The sequence below is a fragment of the Lotus japonicus genome, chromosome 1 (assembly GCF_012489685.1).
Source record: "Lotus japonicus ecotype B-129 chromosome 1, LjGifu_v1.2".
NCBI lineage: Eukaryota > Viridiplantae > Streptophyta > Magnoliopsida > Fabales > Fabaceae > Lotus > Lotus japonicus.
Genome location: NC_080041.1, coordinates 110,635,038 through 110,656,818, shown reverse-complemented (window position 1 = coordinate 110,656,818; position 21,781 = coordinate 110,635,038). Strand labels below are relative to the sequence as shown.

Here is a 21,781-nt window from a genome sequence, read left to right as displayed (position 1 = left end):
GATGTTGAAGATGAGTTGAAGGAGGAGGAGGACGACGGAACTCGAAGCTATGGGAAGAATCGCATGGGCCGAGTCGAGTCCAGCGGGTTGCAGCCCAAACCTTTTACCCGATCTACCACGAGTTGGAGCAACCCGACCCAGAAAATGGGTTTCTCGGGTTCTACTGGGTCGAACTCAATTTCGACGCCAGCGCTGAGCTCTACAGGTAGAAAGGGAGAAAACACCACCCAAACCTCGTCGCCTGATCGCTGGAAAGGGGTTCGAAGCATCCAGAGCGATGTAATCGCAGATCGGAGAGCAAAGGGGTTGTGCTTCAAGTGTGGAGGAAAGTATCATCCCACTCTCCACAAGTGTCCCGAACGCTCGATGCGGGTTCTGATTTTGGGTGACGATGAGGGATTGAACGAAGAGGGAGAAATCATAGCTCTCGAGGCCACTGAAATTGAGGGGGATGAAGTGAAGATTGAGACTGAGTGCAAGCTAACTATGATGGGAGTGTTGGGAACGATGGGAGATTGCCACACGATGAAGATTTCTGGGAAAATTGACAGCATCGATGTGGTGGTTCTAATCGACAGTGGGGCTAGCCACAACTTCATTTCGCCAGAGGTCACCACAGCTCTAGGACTGCCGGTGGCTCGTGCAGCGAAGAAAATCAAGTTGGGTGATGGTCATAAGGTCTTTTCTCAAGGAATTTGTGAAGGGGTCAGAATTGATTTGGGACCTCAACTCTTTGTGGTGGATGCTCTGGTGTTGGATTTAGGAGGGTTAGATGTTGTGTTGGGAGTATCTTGGTTGAAAACTCTGGGGAAGGTGTTGTCAGATTGGAAAGACCTTTCGATGCAATTTTTGTATGAAGGGAGATTGATCAATCTGCAGGGCCAGGGTAGAAACCAAGTGATGCAAAGTTGTCTACACTCTTTCCTCGAGGACAAGCATAGAATAGGAGATGAAGACTGGAGGTGGATTCATCATGGAATTGAGAAGTCTGCCCAAGCAACTACAGGACATGAGGAATTGGCAAATTTACTCAGCCAGTTTTCACAAGTGTTTCAAGAAACAATCTCTCTACCTCCTGAAAGAAGCCAGGTGCATCAGATCAAGTTACTTCCAGAACATGGTCCTGTAAATGTGAGGCCATATAGATACCCTCACCATCAAAAAGAAGAGATTGAAAGGCAAGTGACAGAGTTGTTAGCCGCAGGGATAATCAGGCCTAGCATGAGTGCTTTCTCAAGCCCTGTCGACTTAGTTAAAAACAAAGATGGCTCATGGAGGATGTGTGTGGACTATAGGGCGCTGAATAAAGCTACAATCCCAGATAAGTACCCAATTCCCATTGTAGATGAATTGTTGGATGAATTGTATGGAGCTACAGTTTTTTCTAAACTAGACTTGAAGGCTGGTTACCATCAAATTCGTGTTCATGAAGATGATATCCAGAAAACCGCTTTTAGAACTCATAATGGACATTATGAGTATCTTGTGATGCCTTTTGGATTAATGAACGCACCTACCACTTTCCAAGCCACGATGAATGACATTTTCATGCCTTTTCTCAGAAGTTTTGTGTTGGTATTCTTTGACGATATTCTAATTTACAGCAAAACTGAAACTGAGCATTTGGGGCATTTGAAGATAGTGTTATCAGTTCTGGAACAACATTGCTTTGTGGCTAACAAGGCAAAATGCAAGTTTGGCTGTCATCAGATTGATTATCTTGGCCATATCATATCTGGGGAAGGTGTGGCAGTAGACCCTGGCAAAATCCAATGTGTTTTGGAGTGGCCCGAGCCTAAGACTGTTAAAGGAGTTCGTGGTTTCTTGGGGCTTACAGGGTATTATAGTAAGTTTGTGAAGGATTATGGGAAGATTGCTAAACCTCTTACGGAATTGACCAAGAAAAACAACTTTGTATGGGGAAAAGAAGCCTTGGATGCATTTAATCTACTCAAGCAGATTATGACAACTCCTCCTGTGCTAGTGTTACCTAATTTTGCTGTGGCTTTTGAGGTAGAATGTGATGCTGCAGGGAGAGGTATTGGTGTTGTTCTGATGCAGAAGAGGCATCCAATAGCCTATTTCAGCAAAGCTTTATCTGATGGGAATCTGTCCAAATTTGTGTATGAAAAAGAATTGATGGCTTTGGTGCTTGCAATTCAACACTGGAGACATTACCTCTTAGGAAAACCTTTTGTGGTCTATACTGATCATAAGAGCTTGAAACATTTTCTGCAGCAAAGGGTGACTTCTCCTGATCAACAGTGTTGGTTGGCCAAACTTTTGGGTTATCAATTTGAAGTAAAATATAAACCAAGTATGGAGAACAAGGCTGCTGATGCTTTGTCACGATGCCATGGTGATGTGGAATTGGCTACTATGTTATCTTACCCCTCTTGGTTGGATGGGGAGAGGCTGCTACAGGAAGTTAGACAAGATACTAATCTGCAGAAAACAGTGGAGGCAGTCACGAAGGATCCTGAAGCTAAGCCAGGGTTCACCATCCAACAAGGCATCTTATTTTACCAAGGACGATTGGTGTTGTCTTCTAATTCACCGTCCATACCTTTACTGCTGCAGGAATTTCATGAAACACCTACGGGAGGGCATTCTGGGTTTCTTAGAACCTACAAGAGGCTGGCGGCTAATCTATATTGGCCAGGAATGCAAAAAAGGGTAAGAGATTTTGTTAGAGCTTGTGACATCTGCCAAAGGCAGAAGTATGCAGCCACTTCTCACGGAGGACTCCTTCAACCTTTGCCAATCCCAAATGCAATTTAGGAGGATCTGTCATTAGACTTTATCACTGGATTACCTAAGTCTAAGGGGTTTGAGGCAGTGCTTGTAGTAGTGGACAGACTATCCAAGTACAGTCATTTTCTATTGCTGAAGCATCCTTACACTGTCAAATCAGTGGCTGAGTTATTTGTGCGAGAGGTTGCCCGACTGCATGGGGTTCCTTTGTCTCTCATTAGTGAGAGGGACCCTCTATTTGTAAGTCACTTTTGGATGGAACTGTTCAAGCTGCAGGGTTACTCAATTGAGGATGAGCTCAGCCTACCATCCAGAAACGGATGGACAAACTGAAGTCACTAACCGATGCTTAGAGAGTTATTTGCGTTGTTTTGCTTCTGAACAGCCTAAGACATGGTCTCATTGGATACCATGGGCTGAATTCTGGTACAATACTACTTATCATGTGTCCATTGGGAAGACCCCTTTTGAGGTGGTTTATGGTAGGCAGCCACCAAGTATCCATCGTTTTCTGAGCAATGAGACTATTGGAAAATAATAGGTAAATGTTGTTCTGTTTTATTCCTCAGCCAAAGGCTGGTATTTATAGAGATGATACAATTATTACTCCTTGAATTAAGGAGAGAATTACTACTCATTGAATTAAGGAGAAAATTATTACATATAAAAAAGTCAATAATAAAATCTCTAGAATTGACTGGAAAACAATAAATACTGATATATTTTCCAACACCCCCTCTCAAGTTGGTGCATAGATATCTATCATGCCCAACTTGCCTATCAAATGCTCAAAGGTAGGTCTTGCCAAGCTCTTGGTCAGGATATTCGCAGTTTGCTGACTCGAAGTCACAAAAGGTAGACATATGATTCCAGCATCTAACTTCTCCTTTATGAAATGTCGATCAATCTCAACATGCTTGGTTCTGTCATGTTGAACTGGGTTATGAGCTATGCTAATAGCAGCTTTACTATCGGAGAATAATTTCAATGGAAGCTCAATTTTCATCTTAAGTTCTTCTAGGACTCTATGAATCCATAATCCTTCACAAATACCTTGAGTCATAGCTCTAAACTCAGCTTCTGCACTACTTCTTGCCACAACTCCTTGTTTCTTGCTCCTCCATGTCACAAGATTACCCCAAACATAGGTACAATATCCAGAGGTTGATCTTCTATCACTGACTGAGCCTGCCCAATCAGCATCGGTGAAGATAGACACATTTCTTTCACTAGTCTTCTTAAAAAATAAGCCTTTTCCGGGATTTCCCTTCAAATATCTCAGTATCCTATAGACTGCCTCAAGATGTTCCTCAAAAGGAGAATGCATGAACTGACTCACTACACTAACTGAGAAAGCAATATCAGGTCGAGTGTGTGACAAATAAATCAGTTTCCCAACCAATCTTTGGTATCTTCCAGTATCAACGGGAACACTACCTTCTTCCCAAAGTTTAGCATTAGGATCCATAGGGGTATCTGCTGGACGACATCCACTCATTCATGTTTCTTTCAATAAGTCTAGAATGTATTTCTGCTGTGAAACCACAATACCATTCTTTGATCGAGCAAACTTCATTCCAAGAAAATATCTCATGGGTCCTAAGTCCTTGATTTCAAAGTCTACTGCTAATTTCTCTTTTACTCTTGCCATTTCAACTGTATCATCTCTAGTAAGAACAATATCATTAACATAAACAATCAGGGCAGCAATTTTCCCATCGTGGGAGAATTTTGTGAATAAGGTGTGGTCAGCCTGTCCTTGAGTGTACCCTTGTTTCTTCATGGACTGAGTGAATTTTTCAAACCAAGCTCTAGGGGACTGCTTTAGTCCATACAAAGACCTATTTAGTTTGCATACATTTGGTCCAAATTTTCTTTCAAAGCCAGGAGGAATCTCCATATATACTTCTTCTTCTAGATCACCATTAAGAAACGCATTCTTAACATCCAATTGATGTAGGGGCCAATCCAGGTTGGCAGCAAGAGATAAGAGAATTCAGACAGTGTTCAATTTTGCAACAGGAGCAAATGTCTCTGAGTAGTCTATACCATAGGTCTGAGTAAAGCCCTTCGCCACCAAGCGAGCCTTGTACCTTTCAATTGACCCATCTAAATTATACTTCACAGTAAACACCCATTTGCATCCAACTGTCTTCTTACCATCTGGTAGTGTCATAACACTCCAAGTTTTGTTCTTTTCAAGAGCTGTCATCTCCTCGAGTACAGCTTCCCTCCACTTTGGAATTTCTAGAGCAACCTGGACATTTTTTGGAATTTCTACACTAGACAATTTTGAGGTGAAGGCAGACAGAGATGAAGACAAATTTGAATATGATATAAAATTGGAAATAGGGTGTTTAGTGCAAGATCTAACAGGTTTTCTAATGGCAACAGGATCATCTATATCAAGATACAAAATACGACTCTCAGAAACAGAGATAGACTTACCTTTCATTTTCTTAGGAGGTTGATCATTCCCCGGTTCAGATTCCTGACAGTGTTGAGATGTGGACTCATTCCTTTCTTTGTGGTGATTTTTCACATAAACCTTCCCTTTCCAAGTCTTGTTTCCTACTTCAAATATGTTCTCTTTAAGTGGCTCATTATTTTGTGGCATTTTAATTAGATCATCATCATCCCTATTGTCAAGATTCTCATTGGTTTCTTCATGAGAAAATGTAGGCTCTGATTCCCCAAGTTCCTTACTCATAACAGGAGTAGGATCAGATAGAGTATCTTGGTCATTTTCTGTTGGTGCAGAACTATAAGTCTTAGAGCTTTGTGGTACATGCAAAGATAATTTATTTAAAAAACTCATGTCCTCAATTTGAAACGAGTCTTCCTTTATATCCCCCCCCCCCCTTGAAGATGAGTGTCATTAAAAAAAGGTTTATTTTCAAAAAATGTAACGTCCATAGTGACAAACATTTTCTTGTTTTTTGGATCAAAACATTTATACCCCTTTTGGGTTGGGGAGTATCCAACAAAAACACATTTTATAGCACGTGGTTCAAGTTTTCCAACATTTTTATGTTCATGAACAAAGGCTATGCAACCAAAGATTTTTAATGTCAAATCAGGTGAAACACGAGTACTAGGAAAACATTCTTTGAAAGTATTAATTGGAGTTTGGAAATTGAGAACTTTGGAGGGCATTCTATTAATTAAATATGTCGCTGTTAAAACAGCTTCGCCCCACAAATAGTTTGGTACTTTACTTGAGAAAAGTAATGCTCTAGCAACCTCCAATAAATGTCTATTTTTTCTTTCAGCAACTTCATTTTGTTGAGGAGTATTAGGACATGAACTTTGATGTACAATCCCATTTTTTAGGAAAAAATCATCCAAAATAGTGTTAAAATATTCTTTGCCATTATCACTTCTAAAGACTTGAATATTTGTTTGATATTGGTTCTGCACCATTGTACAAAAATCCTTTACAGCCTGACAAACATCTGATTTCCCCTTTAACAAGTACACCCAACATACTCTTGAATGGTCATCTATAAATGTGATGAACCATTTTTTAAGAGAAAGTGTACTTGTACGGTTAGGGCCCCAAACATCACTGTGAACAATAGAAAAAGGTTTTGATGGTTTATATGGTTGTATTGGAAATTGGGAACGATGATGCTTTGCAAACTCACATGCTTCACATTTAAGCAAAGCAAGGTTCTTATTATAAAATAACTTAGGAAACAAGTGTTTTAAGTAATGAAAACTAGGATGACCTAATCGTAAATGCCATAACATAACGTTGTCATCATTATTATTCAAAACAAAAAAATATTCAAAGCAGGAATTTATTGTTTTTGGAGGTAGTTGTGATGCATATCCAATGTCAAGGTAGTAGAGTCCTCCACTCTCCTTAGCACTGCCAATCATCTTCCCCGAGTTCAAATCCTGAAAGACACAGTGAGAACGGAAAAAATTGGTTTGACAATTTATATCTCGGGTTAATTTACTAACAGACATTAAATTACAGGATAAGTTTGGAACATGAAGGACATCGTTAAGAGTTAACACTGGAGACAACACAACTGACCCTTTACCTGCAATGGCTGAAAAAGAGCCATCTGCAATTTTTATTTTTTGATTACCTGCACATGGACTATATGAAGAAAACAAGGTGGATTCACCTGTCATGTGATCCGAGGCACCTGAATCTAATATCCAAGTATGACTGGGACTGACACTAAGACATGCAGAATTACCTTTTGTTGCTATAGAGCAAGAAGGGGTTGAAGACTCGAGGAGTTTGAGCAATTTGTCTAGTTGTTCCGTAGTGAGTGGAAGCTGAGTCGAAGAGGATTGCTGCCCTTGATCAGAATTACTTGCTTGAAATGCACGGCCACCTTTCTTCTTCCAGTTAGGAGGTTTTCCTATGAGCTTCCAACAATTTTCACGCGTGTGCCATTCGCGCTTGCTGTGATCGCACCAAGGAACTTTGTCTGACCTTTTTCCCTCGCCGAGGTTCCTAGTAGCCAGATCAGAGCCTTCAAATTCAGAACTTCGTGGTGTCTTGCCCATCATAATTCCTTGTCGTGCCTCCTCCCTTCTGATTTCTGCAAAAGTTTCACGAAGAGTTGGCAATGGTATTTTTCCTAAAACTCGACCCCTTACCTCATCAAGGTCTGTATTTAGCCCAGCAAGAAACATGAAGACACGATCATTTTCTTGCCTCTTGAGAAACATAACACTATCTTCTGTACACCTCCAATTGTCATCATAACAGAGATCTAATTCTTGCCACAGGGTCAACAGCTCATTGTAATAAGCAGTTACACTCCTGTCACCTTGTTTAGCCTGCCATAACTTTGATTTTAAACCAAAAATTTGGGAGGAGTTTTGAATATCAAAGTATGTTTCCTTAACAGCTTCCCACACATCCTTTGCAGAAGGCAAAAACATGTAAGGCTTACCTATTCCAATTTCCATAGAGCTTACCAACCAAGCAATAATCAAGGAGTTTTCAGATTTCCATTGTTTGTAACGAGGGTCTCCGCTTGTTGGTTCAGCTACTGCTCCTGTTAAAAAACCAAGCTTCCCTTTGCTATCCAATACCAAGCGAACGGTTTGGGCCCATTCATTATAGTTCTTCCTATTCATCTTAGGAATATTGACCTTGAGGGAGTATGAGGAACCCTCTTGGTCATTGCAACCTATATTGACATTACTGTCACCATAAACACTGTTGTTCCTGTTTTCATTGTTGCCGCCATTACCGCCACTGTTTGCGACGAACTTTGGTGTGCCATCTCCACGACCACCACCATTACCGCGGCCACCGTCGTCTCCTTTGTCACCGCCATCACCGCTGTTGACGCCCGAGTCAAGTGATTGTTCGCCGTGGTTGGCTGTGGATCCGGTGTAGGCCTCTGCTATGGAGGGCCACCTATTGTGACCTGCCATAGGAGGCTAAATGGGTATGTGAAACGGGTCGGGGAAGGAAATAGGTTGATCAGACTAGCTGTGGAAAGCTCTATAGTAGAAGTCCCAACCTAGGGCTCTTGATACCATATTGGAAAATAATAGGTAAATGCTGTTATGTTTTATTCCTCAGCCAAAGGCTGGTATTTATAGAGAGGATACAATTATTACTCCTTGAATTAAGGAGAGAATTACTACTCCTTGAATTAAGGAGAAAATTATTACCTATAAAAAAGTCAAGAGTAAAATACACTTACCCCCCTCAAGGTTTGCTAGAAAAACACTCCACCCCATTCTTATTCAAAATATACACTCCACCCCATTCATTTTATCAAATTAACCTCATTCAAAAAGATGCTAACGGAATATTCCATTCAAATCAAAATTATTTAATGTAAACTTATTTTTCCTTTTTTTTTCTGGTTATTTTTTTTTCAGAAAAAAACGTCACTTTCTAATATTTGACCAAACAAATATTCTCAATGCTTACATACTGTTGGAGCTGGTATATAAAGTAACCATTTTATAAAATAATTCAAGAATAAATATGTATGAAATAGTTTTAAATTAAAACTTATGGTAAAAGTACGTTAAACTTCCACTCCATAAAAGAATATAAAGTTATATTATTATTTTAATTAATTAATTAATTTGGATAATATGATCGCGTTGGTTATAACATGTTAAATGTTAAAGTATATATTACTTTTAGTAATTGAAAATGAGGGATGTTATTGATATATGATAAGAGAATTTTATTAAATAATATCCATACACTACTCAATGAATTCATAAGCAACTTTTTTTATAAATCTAGGAAAAAGAAATTTAATTAGTATTTATTTGGTGAAATTTTAATTAGTATGAAATTAATTTCGAAATATTTTTATATAATTCACTATTTATAAAAATCCTTTATAAACTGGGTATTACTAGTAATTGTGATGTTATATTATTTTTTGTTGAAACGAACGTTTTTTTTAAATGGAACTGACGCTAAACGATTTTTATTTGAAAGTGAAGTTTTTTTTTTGAATAAAATAAAATAAAAAATAACCAGAAAAAAAAAGAAATGGAAAAATAAGTTTACATTAAATAATTTTGATTTGAATGGAATATTCCGTTAGCATCTTTTGGATGGAGTTAACATGATAAAATGAGTGGGGTGGAGTGTATATTTTGAATAAGAATGGGGTGGAGTGTTTTTCTAGCAAACCTTGAAGGGGGTAAGTGTATTTTACTCAAAAGTCAATAATAGAATCTCTAGAATTGACTGGAAAACAATAAATACTGATATATTTTCCAACAGAGACTAAGGTTGCTGCTGTGGCTATGGAGTTGTGTGACCGGGATGAGGCCCTAAATCAGTTGAAGGCTCATTTGTTGAGGGCACAACAGCAGATGAAAAAGTATGCATGCAAGAAAAGAAGGGAGGTTCACTTTGAGGTTGGAGAATGGGTTTTTCTCAAGCTACGACCCCATAGGCAACATTCAGTGGCAAGGAGGATTAATCCTAAGTTAGCTGCACGTTTTTATGGACCTTTCCAGATCATCGAACAAGTAGGGGAGGTTGCTTACAAGCTTCAGCTACCTGCTCAGTCAAGGATACATCTTGTATTTCATGTATCTTTGCTGAAGAAAGCTATTGGGAACTATTCAGTGCAAGGGGAACTCCCCAAGGAGCTGGAGCTCAACCCTGAGGATGAAGTTTACCCAGAGCAGGTTATTGGTACCAGGACTATCACTCAAGGAGGGGTCTCAGTGCCCCAAAGTCTAATTCAGTGGAAAAACAAGTCTGCTGATGATGTTACTTGGGAAGATAATGCCTTTATTCGAGGCCAATTTCCAGATTTTAGCCTTGAGGACAAGGCTGTAACTAAGGAGGGTGGAATTGTTAGAAACCTAAGTGATGAAGCAGGCCTTGATGATAGCAAGGATGTGGGCCTTGATGTGAACAATAAGAAGCCCAAGGTTTGGAGAGTTTACAAGAGGAAGCGTGGGAAGGTTCTACAAGAGACTGAGGTGGCAGATATTTGAGGAAGAGAATATTAAGTTAGTTATGATATAAGGGGGAGAGAGTAGAGTGAGGAATTATCATGATTGATCTTTATTTTCTGTTATAAAGAGAGAACTAGACTCACTAGTGAGAGGGAAGCCGTAGTGCTTTTTGGGGTTGATAATAGCCTTTATCAACACTTTTCTATTCTCTGTTATCTCTGCAATTCCTTTTCTGTTAATACAATTGCAGTTTGTTCCATTCTTCTCTCTGAGTATCATCTTGTTGTTTCATTTGATAATAGCCTTTATCAACACTTTTCTATTCTCTGTTATCTCTGCAATTCCTTTTCTGTTAATACAATTGCAGTTTGTTCCATTCTTCTCTCTGAGTATCATCTTGTTGTTTCATCTAACGTAACAGCTTCAGAACCTATCATGTCAAATATTTTACATGTTTTCATACATATTTTAAAGCTACTTAAAAAATGATATGTTCACACCGGTTGCTGGCCTCCACTTCAATTTCACCCTTTCCATGTCACTATGTCAGCAAAAATCTAGTCAACTTTCACACTGGTTGAGCCGTTGAGAGAGAACTAAAATGGAAATGGAAGGAAATCTAGTCAACTTTCACACTGAAAAGTGAAAACAAATAAGATATTAGGGATTTCATCGCAAAACCACCACTGGGTTGTGTTGTCATCGCCACCAGCTTCCACCATCGCGGTACACCGCCACTGTGCAACTTCGACCGAACCTCTCTCTTTCTAATCAGGCCAACCCCTCACTGCGCCATCGCACCACAGACCTCCCCTCCAGCGTCGCACCTTGCCCAAGCTGTGGTGTATCACTACCTCACCCACCGTGACACATTCAATCTTCACCGTCAGCATATCATCATCACTACCATCAGGTGCTGTTGTTTCCAAATTCCATGTTTTTTTCTTGTTCTTCTTGCAATTCAATTGCCTTATTCCCTTGCGTTATTTTGTATGATAATTGACTTTGATAAATATAATAGTGGAGTGAGGATTTTTGCTGAAATGGACCTGGTGGAATTGGGGCGGAGGTCGGCAATAGGCGTGAACATGATATGACGAGTATTCATTAACTTACACTTCATTGCATCTTTCATCTCATTTTCACTCACATTTTCTTCTATTACTATCACATCATCTATGATATCTCTTGTTTTTCTCTCTTTACCTCACACATGGTAAGTGTGTTTAGAGTGTCAACCATGCATTACTAGTATTCGAGCCCGTGCGTCGCACGGATGAAATAATATGGTAAAAGAAATAAAAATGAAGTTAAAAGCAATAAATAATGTTTTTTATATGGCCTTTTGTTTTAACTGAGTCGAGATACATTTAGGTATGTTTTGGTTATGTTTAATTTTTACTTTGGTTTTAGAGAAGACACTATCATACACAGAATCATGTGTGTATTATATTCATAGGTATAATCTTGCATATGTTGATCACCATGCATTAAAAACAAAGTAATTAAATATAAGATAAATTTCATCCAAATTGACGTAATGTAGAAAACTGAAATAACCCACATCTTAAATAGTATTTTACTTAGAGGTACAATGAACCAAATTACATAACAAATAGATTCAAAAAGATCCTTAAAATGTGAAAACCACTTGAACTGGAAAATTCTTTATAAAATAAATAATAGCAATGTAAAAATGCCTTTGATTTATTTTCGTATGAAGTGACATTTTTTCTTTTTCTTTTTCACAAGTCTCCACCTGCAAAGAATGAGACACCATAAAAATTACATCACTAACTGGTTAGGACTAAAACTATTTATTCAAGAGAGAAAAAATATATATTACTAAAATAATAACATATTTGTAGTCAGATGACAGATTAGTGCATATTTAAGTAGCTTTCAATTTCAAGTATGTAGTGATAGACAATTGTATTCCCAGCATGTAATAGCTTAAGCATCATAGGAACATATAATATCATAACATTTGACTAATATGATTATTCCAAAATAAGATGAATGCAATGTGTACTTCAAATACATTATCAGAATCAATAATATAAATCATCTAACAGCTTTAAGTAAAACTATTATTACCAACACAGTTATATCAAAGAAATCAAAGGTAAAAAATATGAAATTTTAATATTTAAACATAGGCAATCAATGCGCATTTAATTTTATTACCGTTCTACACTCCTTCATTTGCTCAATATCCATCCTCGGCGTCAAGCGTAAGAAGTCATCTTTTGGTTTCAATTGGCTAGGATCATTGAGTTGATTGTTGAATGGTGTGAGACTTTGATTGACCATTATGCTTAAAATAAGAATGAATTGAGTTAGCATAAAAGGAATAGGCATGGTGGGTACTATTAGGAAGAGAATATTGCAATGTACATACCTTTGCTTGATAGCAAGGACCTCAGGAATATCAGGGTTGAAAAATATCTTTGTTCCATACATTGAGTTTTGCAATACGTTTTTACCTTTGTATAAAATCACCATAAAAAACACATTATTTACGTGTTGCATAAAATTAAGATGTTAAATAAATTTAGAGTTATTACCCTTATAAAATTTAACTCTTGTCATATTAATAACGACAACTTGGCTGGGAGAAGTGTCATTATGAAGCAATGTGTTAAACTCATCAGTGTATTCACCAAACAATGCACACTCCATTTTATGCCTGCATTAAATAAATATATCATTAATTTAAAGTCATTATGATGGAATTAGAAACATAAATTATTGATTGGTAAATCAAATACTTACCCATCAATTAATAGATCTATATTGAGAATCTTCGTCTTACCCTTTCCATAATAAGTGAGCCGAGGTTGACCAGATAACAATCCAATTATATATGTAAAAGATGGAAAAGATAAAGTAGTTAATATTAACTTTGTTTTATTTCATTTTTAACTTTTCTAATTATTAGCCTTCAAAAAATTGTTTTTCTTAACAACCGTATGTACATTTTTTTTTTATAAAAATAGATTTTTTAATTCAAAATTTGAAAAATTGGTTATGTAAATGGGCAAATAATATTAAATTACTGTAAAATAAGGAGTTGATTCTTTTTTTTCAATTAATTTTTTCTTAATTTAAAAATAGTGTTTTCAATTTAGAAAGATAAGTAAATATCTAAACAGAAGAAAATAGCTAATAAAAGAGTTTTTTTACTGTATGTCTATTTTTATAAAAAGGCGTCATTTTTTTTTTCATATTTTTTGTTAATTTTAAATTTACATTTTGAAAAAATAATTATATAAATGAAAAAATATTAATTTACCGTAAATGAAAGAGTCATTTTTTTTTCCAGATAAAATCTTGTTAATTTTTTAAAATTTTAAAATAGTGTTTTCAATTTAAAAAATTAATATTAAAAAATCAAAACAGAAGAAAATATCAAATAGAAAAGATGCACTCACCAGCCAGAAAAGATGTATCAATACTTAGGTTGATTAATTCAGAATATGGAATGAATGAGAATCCAAACATTGGGATGTTTGTTTCCTTGATCACGACAGCTGTAGTTTTTTCTTGGAAATTCAGACGATAGGAGTGTCGTGTTGATTTATACTTTCCGATGTCTGATGGATTGTCAAAGGAAGGCAGAGTCTATAGACGTAATATCCTAGCAGCGAAGGAACTTGATGCTTTTGAGAGACAAACATCTGATATGAGGTCTGTCATGGTTGAGAGGAAGGAGGGAAAAGTAGAGAGAGAGAGTTGTGTGAGGATTTTTGAGATGGGGAACGTGAATTCTGAAATGTGTGATTCAGGTTTTTTTATAATGAATTTTTTATTTTTAAAATATTTAAAATTTTGTATTTTAAATTTACCTCCTTTTTTATGAGTTAAAGATGAATGAATATAAGATCAGGTGCATTATTGTAAACCTCAAATACTTCAACTTGACTAAATCAAAACTAATCCATAAATTCAAGAGTTAGTTAAAATCAAAATGAGATGATGTTTTGCACGTTTTTGTTGTTCAGGTTAGTATATAGGTTTATTTTGAATTTCTTTTCTTTTGACTACGGAAGTATAGGATATTATATTTTCAGATTTTGTATTCAAAATTCAAATTTTTTAAGTTAAAACCATCATTCTCGATGGTTGTTAAGTAGTTTATTTTTCACTTTTAAGTTTCTTTTTCAATATTATCAGATTTTGTATTCAAAATTCAAAGTTTTTAAGTTAAAACCATCATTCTCGATGGTTATTACGTAGTTTATTTCTCAATTTTAAGTTTCTTTTTCAAATTTTCAAAAAGAATATTTTTAGTGTATGTTTAATCAAAGTTTCATATTGATTATTTATTTGTTGAATTTTATTTGATTGACACGTGTCAATTATTTCAGAAGCTCTGTATGACTGACACGTAAGATTGTTATGAGTCTTAAGCTATATAGTATTAGATTCTATCATTTTTAATGTAATATAGACTATGATGTGGCCAAATAAGTACATATATAATGGACCATATTGCATTCAAGTGCAAGCCGGCATAGCAAAGCTTTGACAAGTTCACTCTCAATGGAAATTACAGCACAGGTGCTGCTTTTTGGAAGTGTCAGAACAACAATAATAAGATTATTAAACCGCGTCAGCCACCGTGTTTAAACTTGTGTTTGTGCTATTGATTCACTGCACACTCACTATTGGATATGTGAACCATAACTCAGTATTAAAGCCCAGAGCCCAGTTATTGCTTTCTTGTCCATTTCTTAGGAAAATATGATGGTGAAGGTGAAGAGCGTTTTGCTGATTTTCTTTTCATTCAAAGTGCTTTGTTGTGAAGGGTGTTGGAAGCAAGAAAGTGAAGCACTTCTGGGTCTAAATTCCCGTCTAGGATACCCTTTGTTTTGGATTGACGGCACTGATTGTTGTCATTGGGAAGGAGTTGAGTGCAACAAAACAACAAGGAGAGTGGCGAGCCTCAATCTTAATGGCAGGAGGGATTATTATCCCCATGGACAGTGGTACCTTAATTACTCGGATTTTACAGTCTTCAATGACTTAAAGACTCTCAACTTGTCATTCACCAACACAGCTGGTTGTGCAAAAAGTGAAGGTACAATTAACTATTCTTATACAAATTACTGTAATCCTTTATCATTATTATCTCTTAATTACTTTGTGAAAATATATAATGAATCTGTAATGAGTAATAACATGACCATCATTTGCGCAGGGTTGGAAAATCTTCAAGTCCTTGATTTGAGTTATAATATTCTGAATAATGCTGCAAGTGTTCAATCTTGTTTGGATGGGCTTTCATCGATCAAGTCTCTATATTTAAGTTTTAACGGGTTCAATGCAACTTCATTCCACGGTGAGGCTGGATATGACTTTCTTTTTAGAAATTTATTAATTAAGAAAATAAAAAGTACTAGCATTTATTATAATAATATTTTTGGTACTATTTTTTTTAAATGTCTCTTTCCACAAATATGCACTAATTAATACATACATACAGTTTTTGAGACATTGTCATCAAAGTTGCTAAACCTGGAGGTTCTTGACATAAGTGCCAACTATCTGACCAATGAAATCCTGCCATCTCTCGGGGGATTCACATCGTTGAAAAAATTGGATTTGTCTCAAATTGGATTGAACTCAGATCTTCATATTCAAGGTAGGCTAAAACTTAATTTCATTTTATTAATATGCAGGGTTTTTTATTGTAATAACCTTGACTACTTCCAAGGTACTTACCATGCAGGTTTGTGGTCCAAGTTGATGAATCTTGAGGTTCTTGACATGTCCAACAACAACTTCAATGACTCTGATATTGGAACTGCTCTTAGTGGATTTTTATCCCTCAGTTCAGTAAATCTAAAATATAGTCAAATGACTCCAAGATCAATTCTTAGTAATGCCCTACTTTACATATTGTAATATGTTTTCTGTTTTTCTTTGACAAATTAACATATATAACTCTAATCAGTTTATGCCTAGATATATCAAAATTGAGGTCTTTGGAGGTCCTTGACTTGGGTCTGAATGAGCTGGATGAGAGTATTCTATGGTCTCTAGGTTCGTTGTCTTCATCTGATAATTTGTTATATTAGAGAAATACTCTGAGAACATGCTCCCTATTCTTAGTTCGTAATTGGATGTTTTTAAAACTATTATCAGAGAATGATGGATTTGCATGGCCAACCGGTTTAAAAGTCCTGGGGTTGAGTTCAAACAGTTTCAGTAACAATTTTCTTTCATCATTATGGGGGATTGGAAGTCTCGAATCTCTTGATTTAAGCAGCAACAACTTGGAAGGATCTCTAAATATTAGTGGTTAGTACTGCTGTGGATTATGTTTGAACATTGACAATTTTTTTAAAACAAGTTATAATATTCAAAAAGTTTCTTGTGAGTAGTTTTCTATATTTTATCACAATTATGAGCTGTTATTCTATTATGACTCATGGCTTAATGAGAGATAACGGTTTCATGTGAAATTCAAGAATGATGGCTCAAATTTATTAGAGACTACACGGATGACAATATAATAACCATTCCTCTATTTAACTCTGGCAGGATTATCAGCATTAATCAACTTGCAAATTCTCGATCTAAGTGGTAATCAAATCAGCCATTTCGTTGTTCATCAAGGTACTTAGCCAACTTTACTGTATAAATGTAACATGTTACAATTGTTTATGATACTTGCTTCTCAGTCCCAATATTAAACTGAATGTTCATGTATTTTCATTTGTAACTAGATCTTCTTATTTTCAGAAACATTTTATTGGGACTCTGTCAAATTAAAACTTTGCTGAAGTTCTTAGTTAACCGACCTTACACTTTCAGGCTCAAAAAGTCTGAGCAGATTGGATGTTCTTGCTTTAGATAACAATATGATAAATGGAAGCATGTTGCGGAAGTCATTATGGGCTTTCTCATCTATTAGGGTGCTTTCTTTGACAAACAATGAATTTGAAGGAACAATGGTTGCTGAAGGTAATAATTAGACTCCTTAACTTACTTTTGGTAATTCTATTTCCTTTAGTTAAGGTCCATATAATCTTTTTTAATATGCAGACTTTAGTGATTTAAGTAAGCTAGAACACTTGGCATTGGACCATAGTTCTAACCTGGAAAATGAGTTTTTCAAAAGTGTTGGGGAATTGACTTCTTTGAAAGTTTTGTCTCTTTCGGAATGTGGGATAAATGGCACTCTTCCGGCTGCAGGTATTTTCCTTTCATTTTGTTGAAATGCTTATATCCTTTTCATTGTATCCCTTTTAAGAATGAAATTTTTTCAATATTTCATTTCCAGATTGGTCTAAGCTTAAGAAGTTGGAAGAGTTAGATATAACCTTCAATAAATTCGTGGGGCCGCTTCCCTTATCTTTCTTTAATATGACCTCTCTTCTGAAGTTGGACCTTTCTCATAATCACTTCACTGGAAATTTCAGTTCTAACCTTGCAAGTCTTACTTCACTTGAATATTTTGGTTTTACAGAAAACCAGTTTGAAGTTCCTATTTCATTCACACCATTTGCCAATCATTCCAACCTCAAATTCATCTATGGTGAGGGAAACAGAGTTATACTTGACTCAAAACCTACTTTCCAAACTTGGATTCCAAAATTTCAGTTACAAGTGCTTAGTTTGTCATCAACAACCATCACTGATTCTCTTCCACTTCCAAAGTTTCTTCTTTATCAATACAATTTGACTACTCTGGACTTCACCAGTTGCAAGTTGGACGGAGAGTTTCCAAATTGGTTGTTCAAAAACAACACAAAAATGTCTGAATTTATTGTTAGAAATTGCTCTTTCACTGGTACTTTCAAGCCACCATTGCATCCTCTTCCCAGCATGAGGAGAATTGATGTATCTGATAACGTCATCACTGGTCAGATCCCTAGCAAAAATATCAGTTCAATCTTTCCAAATCTGCGATTTCTGAACATGTCTATAAATGAAATCCAAGGTTCAATTTCTCATGAGTTTGGCCAAATGAAGTTGTTGGATACATTGGATCTCTCTGACAATTATTTATCTGGAGAAATACCAAAGAACATATCTTGGGATAGGTCTTCGCTCAGATTCTTGAGACTTTCAAACAATAAATTAAATGGACCAGTGTTCCCTACATTGTCAGCTTTGAAACACTTGGAGCAGTTGTATTTGGATGGAAATAGCTTTTCCGGTAGCATCCCGAGTGGTTTTTCTAACACATCATTGTTGGCTTTGGACATAAGCAATAATCATTTCGTGGGGAAGCTACCAAATGTGGTAGGAAATTTAACAAACTTGGTGGCACTTTCTATGTCCAACAATCATCTTGAAGGTTCTATGCCTGCAGGACTTGTGGAACTTGAATCTCTAGTTTATCTCGACATTTCACAAAATGATTTCACTGGTTTAGTACCGTCTTTTGTCAATTCTTCTGTGAGATCCATCCATTTGAGCAACAACAGGTTAAGTGGCTTGTCAAAAAGAATGTTCTCAGAAAGTTCTTCCATATGGATCCTAGACCTTAGATACAATCAAATAACATCCAATATTCATAGCTTGGTACAAGACCTCAGTTTTACAGTGTTAAACTTTCTTCTTTTGAAAGGTAATCACTTTTCAGGGCAGATTCCAAAGCAAATATGCCAACTAGTGGGTTTAACAATCTTAGATCTTTCTCATAACAATTTTTCTGGTTCAATACCAACCTGCTTGGGCACAATACCTTTTAAGAATGATTATCCTTTGCAATCACAAATGATATATGGTGGCTTCTACAGCAGAAGCAAAGATTCATTACCATATGTACAAGAAAAAGCTAACTTCACTACAAAGAAAAGATCCTACACTTACACAGGGAACATCCTTGCTTATATGTCTGGAATTGACTTGTCCCACAACAAATTAACTGGTAATATCCCATCAGAGCTAGGAAACTTGACGAAAATTCGAGCATTGAACTTATCTCACAACTCTTTGACAGGGAAAATCCCAGCTACGTTCTCTGGTTTGGTACAGGTGGAGAGTTTGGATCTCTCATTTAACAAGTTGAGTTCCAAAATCCCTTCTCAACTCAATGAGTTAAATTCCCTTGCTGTGTTCAGTGTGGCACACAACAACTTATCAGGTGAAACACCTGAAAGGAAAGGCCAGTTTATAACTTTTGATGAAAGCAGCTATGAGGGCAATCCTTTTCTTTGTGGACCACCACTATCAAAAAGTTGCCATCCTGAAAGAACAACGCCAGTAATTTTACCAAATGGTTCATACTCTGATAGGGACAGTGGTGGTTTGATGGACATGTATGATTTCTTTGTGAGCTTTGGTGTGTCATACACATTAGTATTGTTGGTGATTGGGGCGATTTTATACATTAATCCTTATTGGAGGGGAGCTTGGTTTTACTATGTAGAATTGGTTAGCACGAATAGCTACTACTTTATTGAGGACAATTTGCGCAAGTTATCAAATAGAGGAAATACGTGACATGTTACCTTGTAAGTCTATAATGGTGTCTATTTTGCTTGCACAACAAGTCAACAACAATAATGATGTGCCAGTTTTTCATTGTAATGATAACAAAATTTGTTGCTTCTTATAGAGGATTATTGTTGTTTTTAATATTTTCAGAGGAGTATTTTTAAAACAATACTCCCTCCGTCCCGGTTGCCAGACATGTGTTTTCACCATTTTTTAGAACTTTGCGAGTTATGAATTTCATGTTTAGCGTTGTTGTGATGCGAGGTGTGCTTTTAGATCGATCTCTCAAGGTATAATTTACCAGCATTGGATTCTATTTTGCGCATGCTCCTTAGACTAAAGGGGATTCATGATCTTGGATTTCACTAGTGTGTCGAAACATTGAACTATTCTTTTATAACAACAACGGTGCATCAAAATTAGACTCAATCCTTTTTGTCTTTTTCAAATTCATTTTCTTTCCGCAGTAAGTATAAAGCTTGAAAGTTCCACATATATATATATATATATATATATATAGAGGATGTATCTTATGAGAAAGGTTTTCTTATGTGAGAAAATGAGAATAAATCACGACCGTTAGATCTAATCATCAAAGGTCAAGATTAAAACATTAAGTCATGTGACTTTTTTAAAAAATCACATGGCATTTTTAAGTGATCATGTGACAATCACATGACCATTAAATTCTTTTAATCTTAACCGTTGATGGTTAGATCTAACGGTCGTGATTTATTCTCATTTTCTCACATAAGATTACCTTTCTCATATATATATATATATATATACACACACAACATAGCAGCAATGCGTGATGTTTATAAGCTAACATCATCATTCACTTTAAGGAAAGATAGAAATAATGTTTCAATTGACACCATCATTCAGTAGTTTTGATTCTCTTCCTAGTTTTTGTTCAATTTCTTTTTTGTCTGATAATGCCTTAACGGTCTGTTTTACAGGCTTGTAGTTCGGGCTGCTAAGCCCGCCCAACTCATCGAAAAAAAAGTATCTCATTCATTTGAGAGATTTTAATCATTCACTTTAACACAATTTTTCTAGAAATAATGTGTGCGAGGTCCTTAATGACAAATCATCCAAAGCATGCTAGTCCTCCACCGAACACTCTTGCTCTTGGCATCCAGCCTCCAGTATTGCCTTGAGATGGTTCATACTCCAACGAAGATCATAGGTAGAAGTGGGCTTGAATAGCAACAAACAAACAAATTTCAAAGGAATTAAATGTTAGAGTATGAACACAGGAACTGAGAGAGAACATTAACACACAGAGAGAGAAAGAAAGTGAGGGAATGAATTTCTTATTAATTGTCAATAGAATACATTGAATACACTAATAGCTATTTATAGCTACTAATCCCTAACAGATTTGCATTATTCCTAACACTCCCCCATAATGCAAACACTGTTCACAGATTCAATCAAGAAAAAAACAGCACTATACTTAGCCTAAACAACATTATACAGTGCAGAAAAACAACTTGTCTACTACTGTCTCAGTTCTTTGCATCTTCAACTTCCTTGTATCATTTCTTAAGTAGCTTCAAACTAGCTCAGCAGCAGATAACACTCCAACCAACTTCCTTAACTCCTTAAATCTCACAGCTTTCAGTGGTTTAGTCAAAATATCCGCAAGCTGCAGCTCAGTACTACAATGCTTTATCAGGATTTTCCCCTTTGAAACTTGATCTCTTAGGAAGTGAAACTTAGTTTCTATGTGTTTACTGCGCCCGTGTGCTACTGGATTCTTAGAAAGATCAATAGCTGATCTATTATCCACAAACAACTCAATTGCATTTCCAACATCAACATGCAATTCCTGAAGCAGAGAATGCAACCAAAGTGCTTGACAAGCAGCAGCACAAGCTGAAATATATTCAGCCTCACAAGTGGATAGAGCAACTACTGATTGCTTCTTAGAGGACCATGATATTGGTGCTCCTGCAAAAGTGAACACATATCCCATGGTGCTCTTCCTGTCTACTAAGTCACCACACCAATAAGAATCTGAATAAGCCACAAGCTGTAGTTTGGATCTCTCTTCATGATGTGGAAATAGAATACCAAAATCAAGTGTACCCTTGAGATACCTTAACACTCTTTTGGCAGAAATCAGATGTGAATG

General features: G+C 36.3%; 1 protein-coding gene across 2 annotated transcripts; it reads left to right on the top strand.

The window, feature by feature from the left end:
* Positions 1-14,678: 14,678 nt before the first annotated feature.
* LOC130729212 (cuscuta receptor 1-like) lies at positions 14,679-19,984 on the top strand. 2 transcript variants are annotated; one of them, XM_057580877.1, is made up of 10 exons: positions 14,679-15,265; positions 15,386-15,526; positions 15,671-15,829; positions 15,917-16,066; positions 16,153-16,230; positions 16,333-16,488; positions 16,732-16,806; positions 17,005-17,154; positions 17,236-17,385; positions 17,474-19,984. In XM_057580877.1, exons 1-10 carry the CDS (start codon positions 14,929-14,931, stop codon positions 19,642-19,644), a joined length of 3,567 nt encoding a protein of 1,188 aa, XP_057436860.1. In that variant the 5' UTR covers positions 14,679-14,928; the 3' UTR covers positions 19,645-19,984. The 2 variants fall into 2 exon arrangements, with proteins under 2 accessions (XP_057436860.1, XP_057436859.1); XM_057580876.1 differs by having other exon boundaries at positions 15,671-16,066.
* The last annotated feature ends 1,797 nt before the right edge of the window (positions 19,985-21,781 follow it).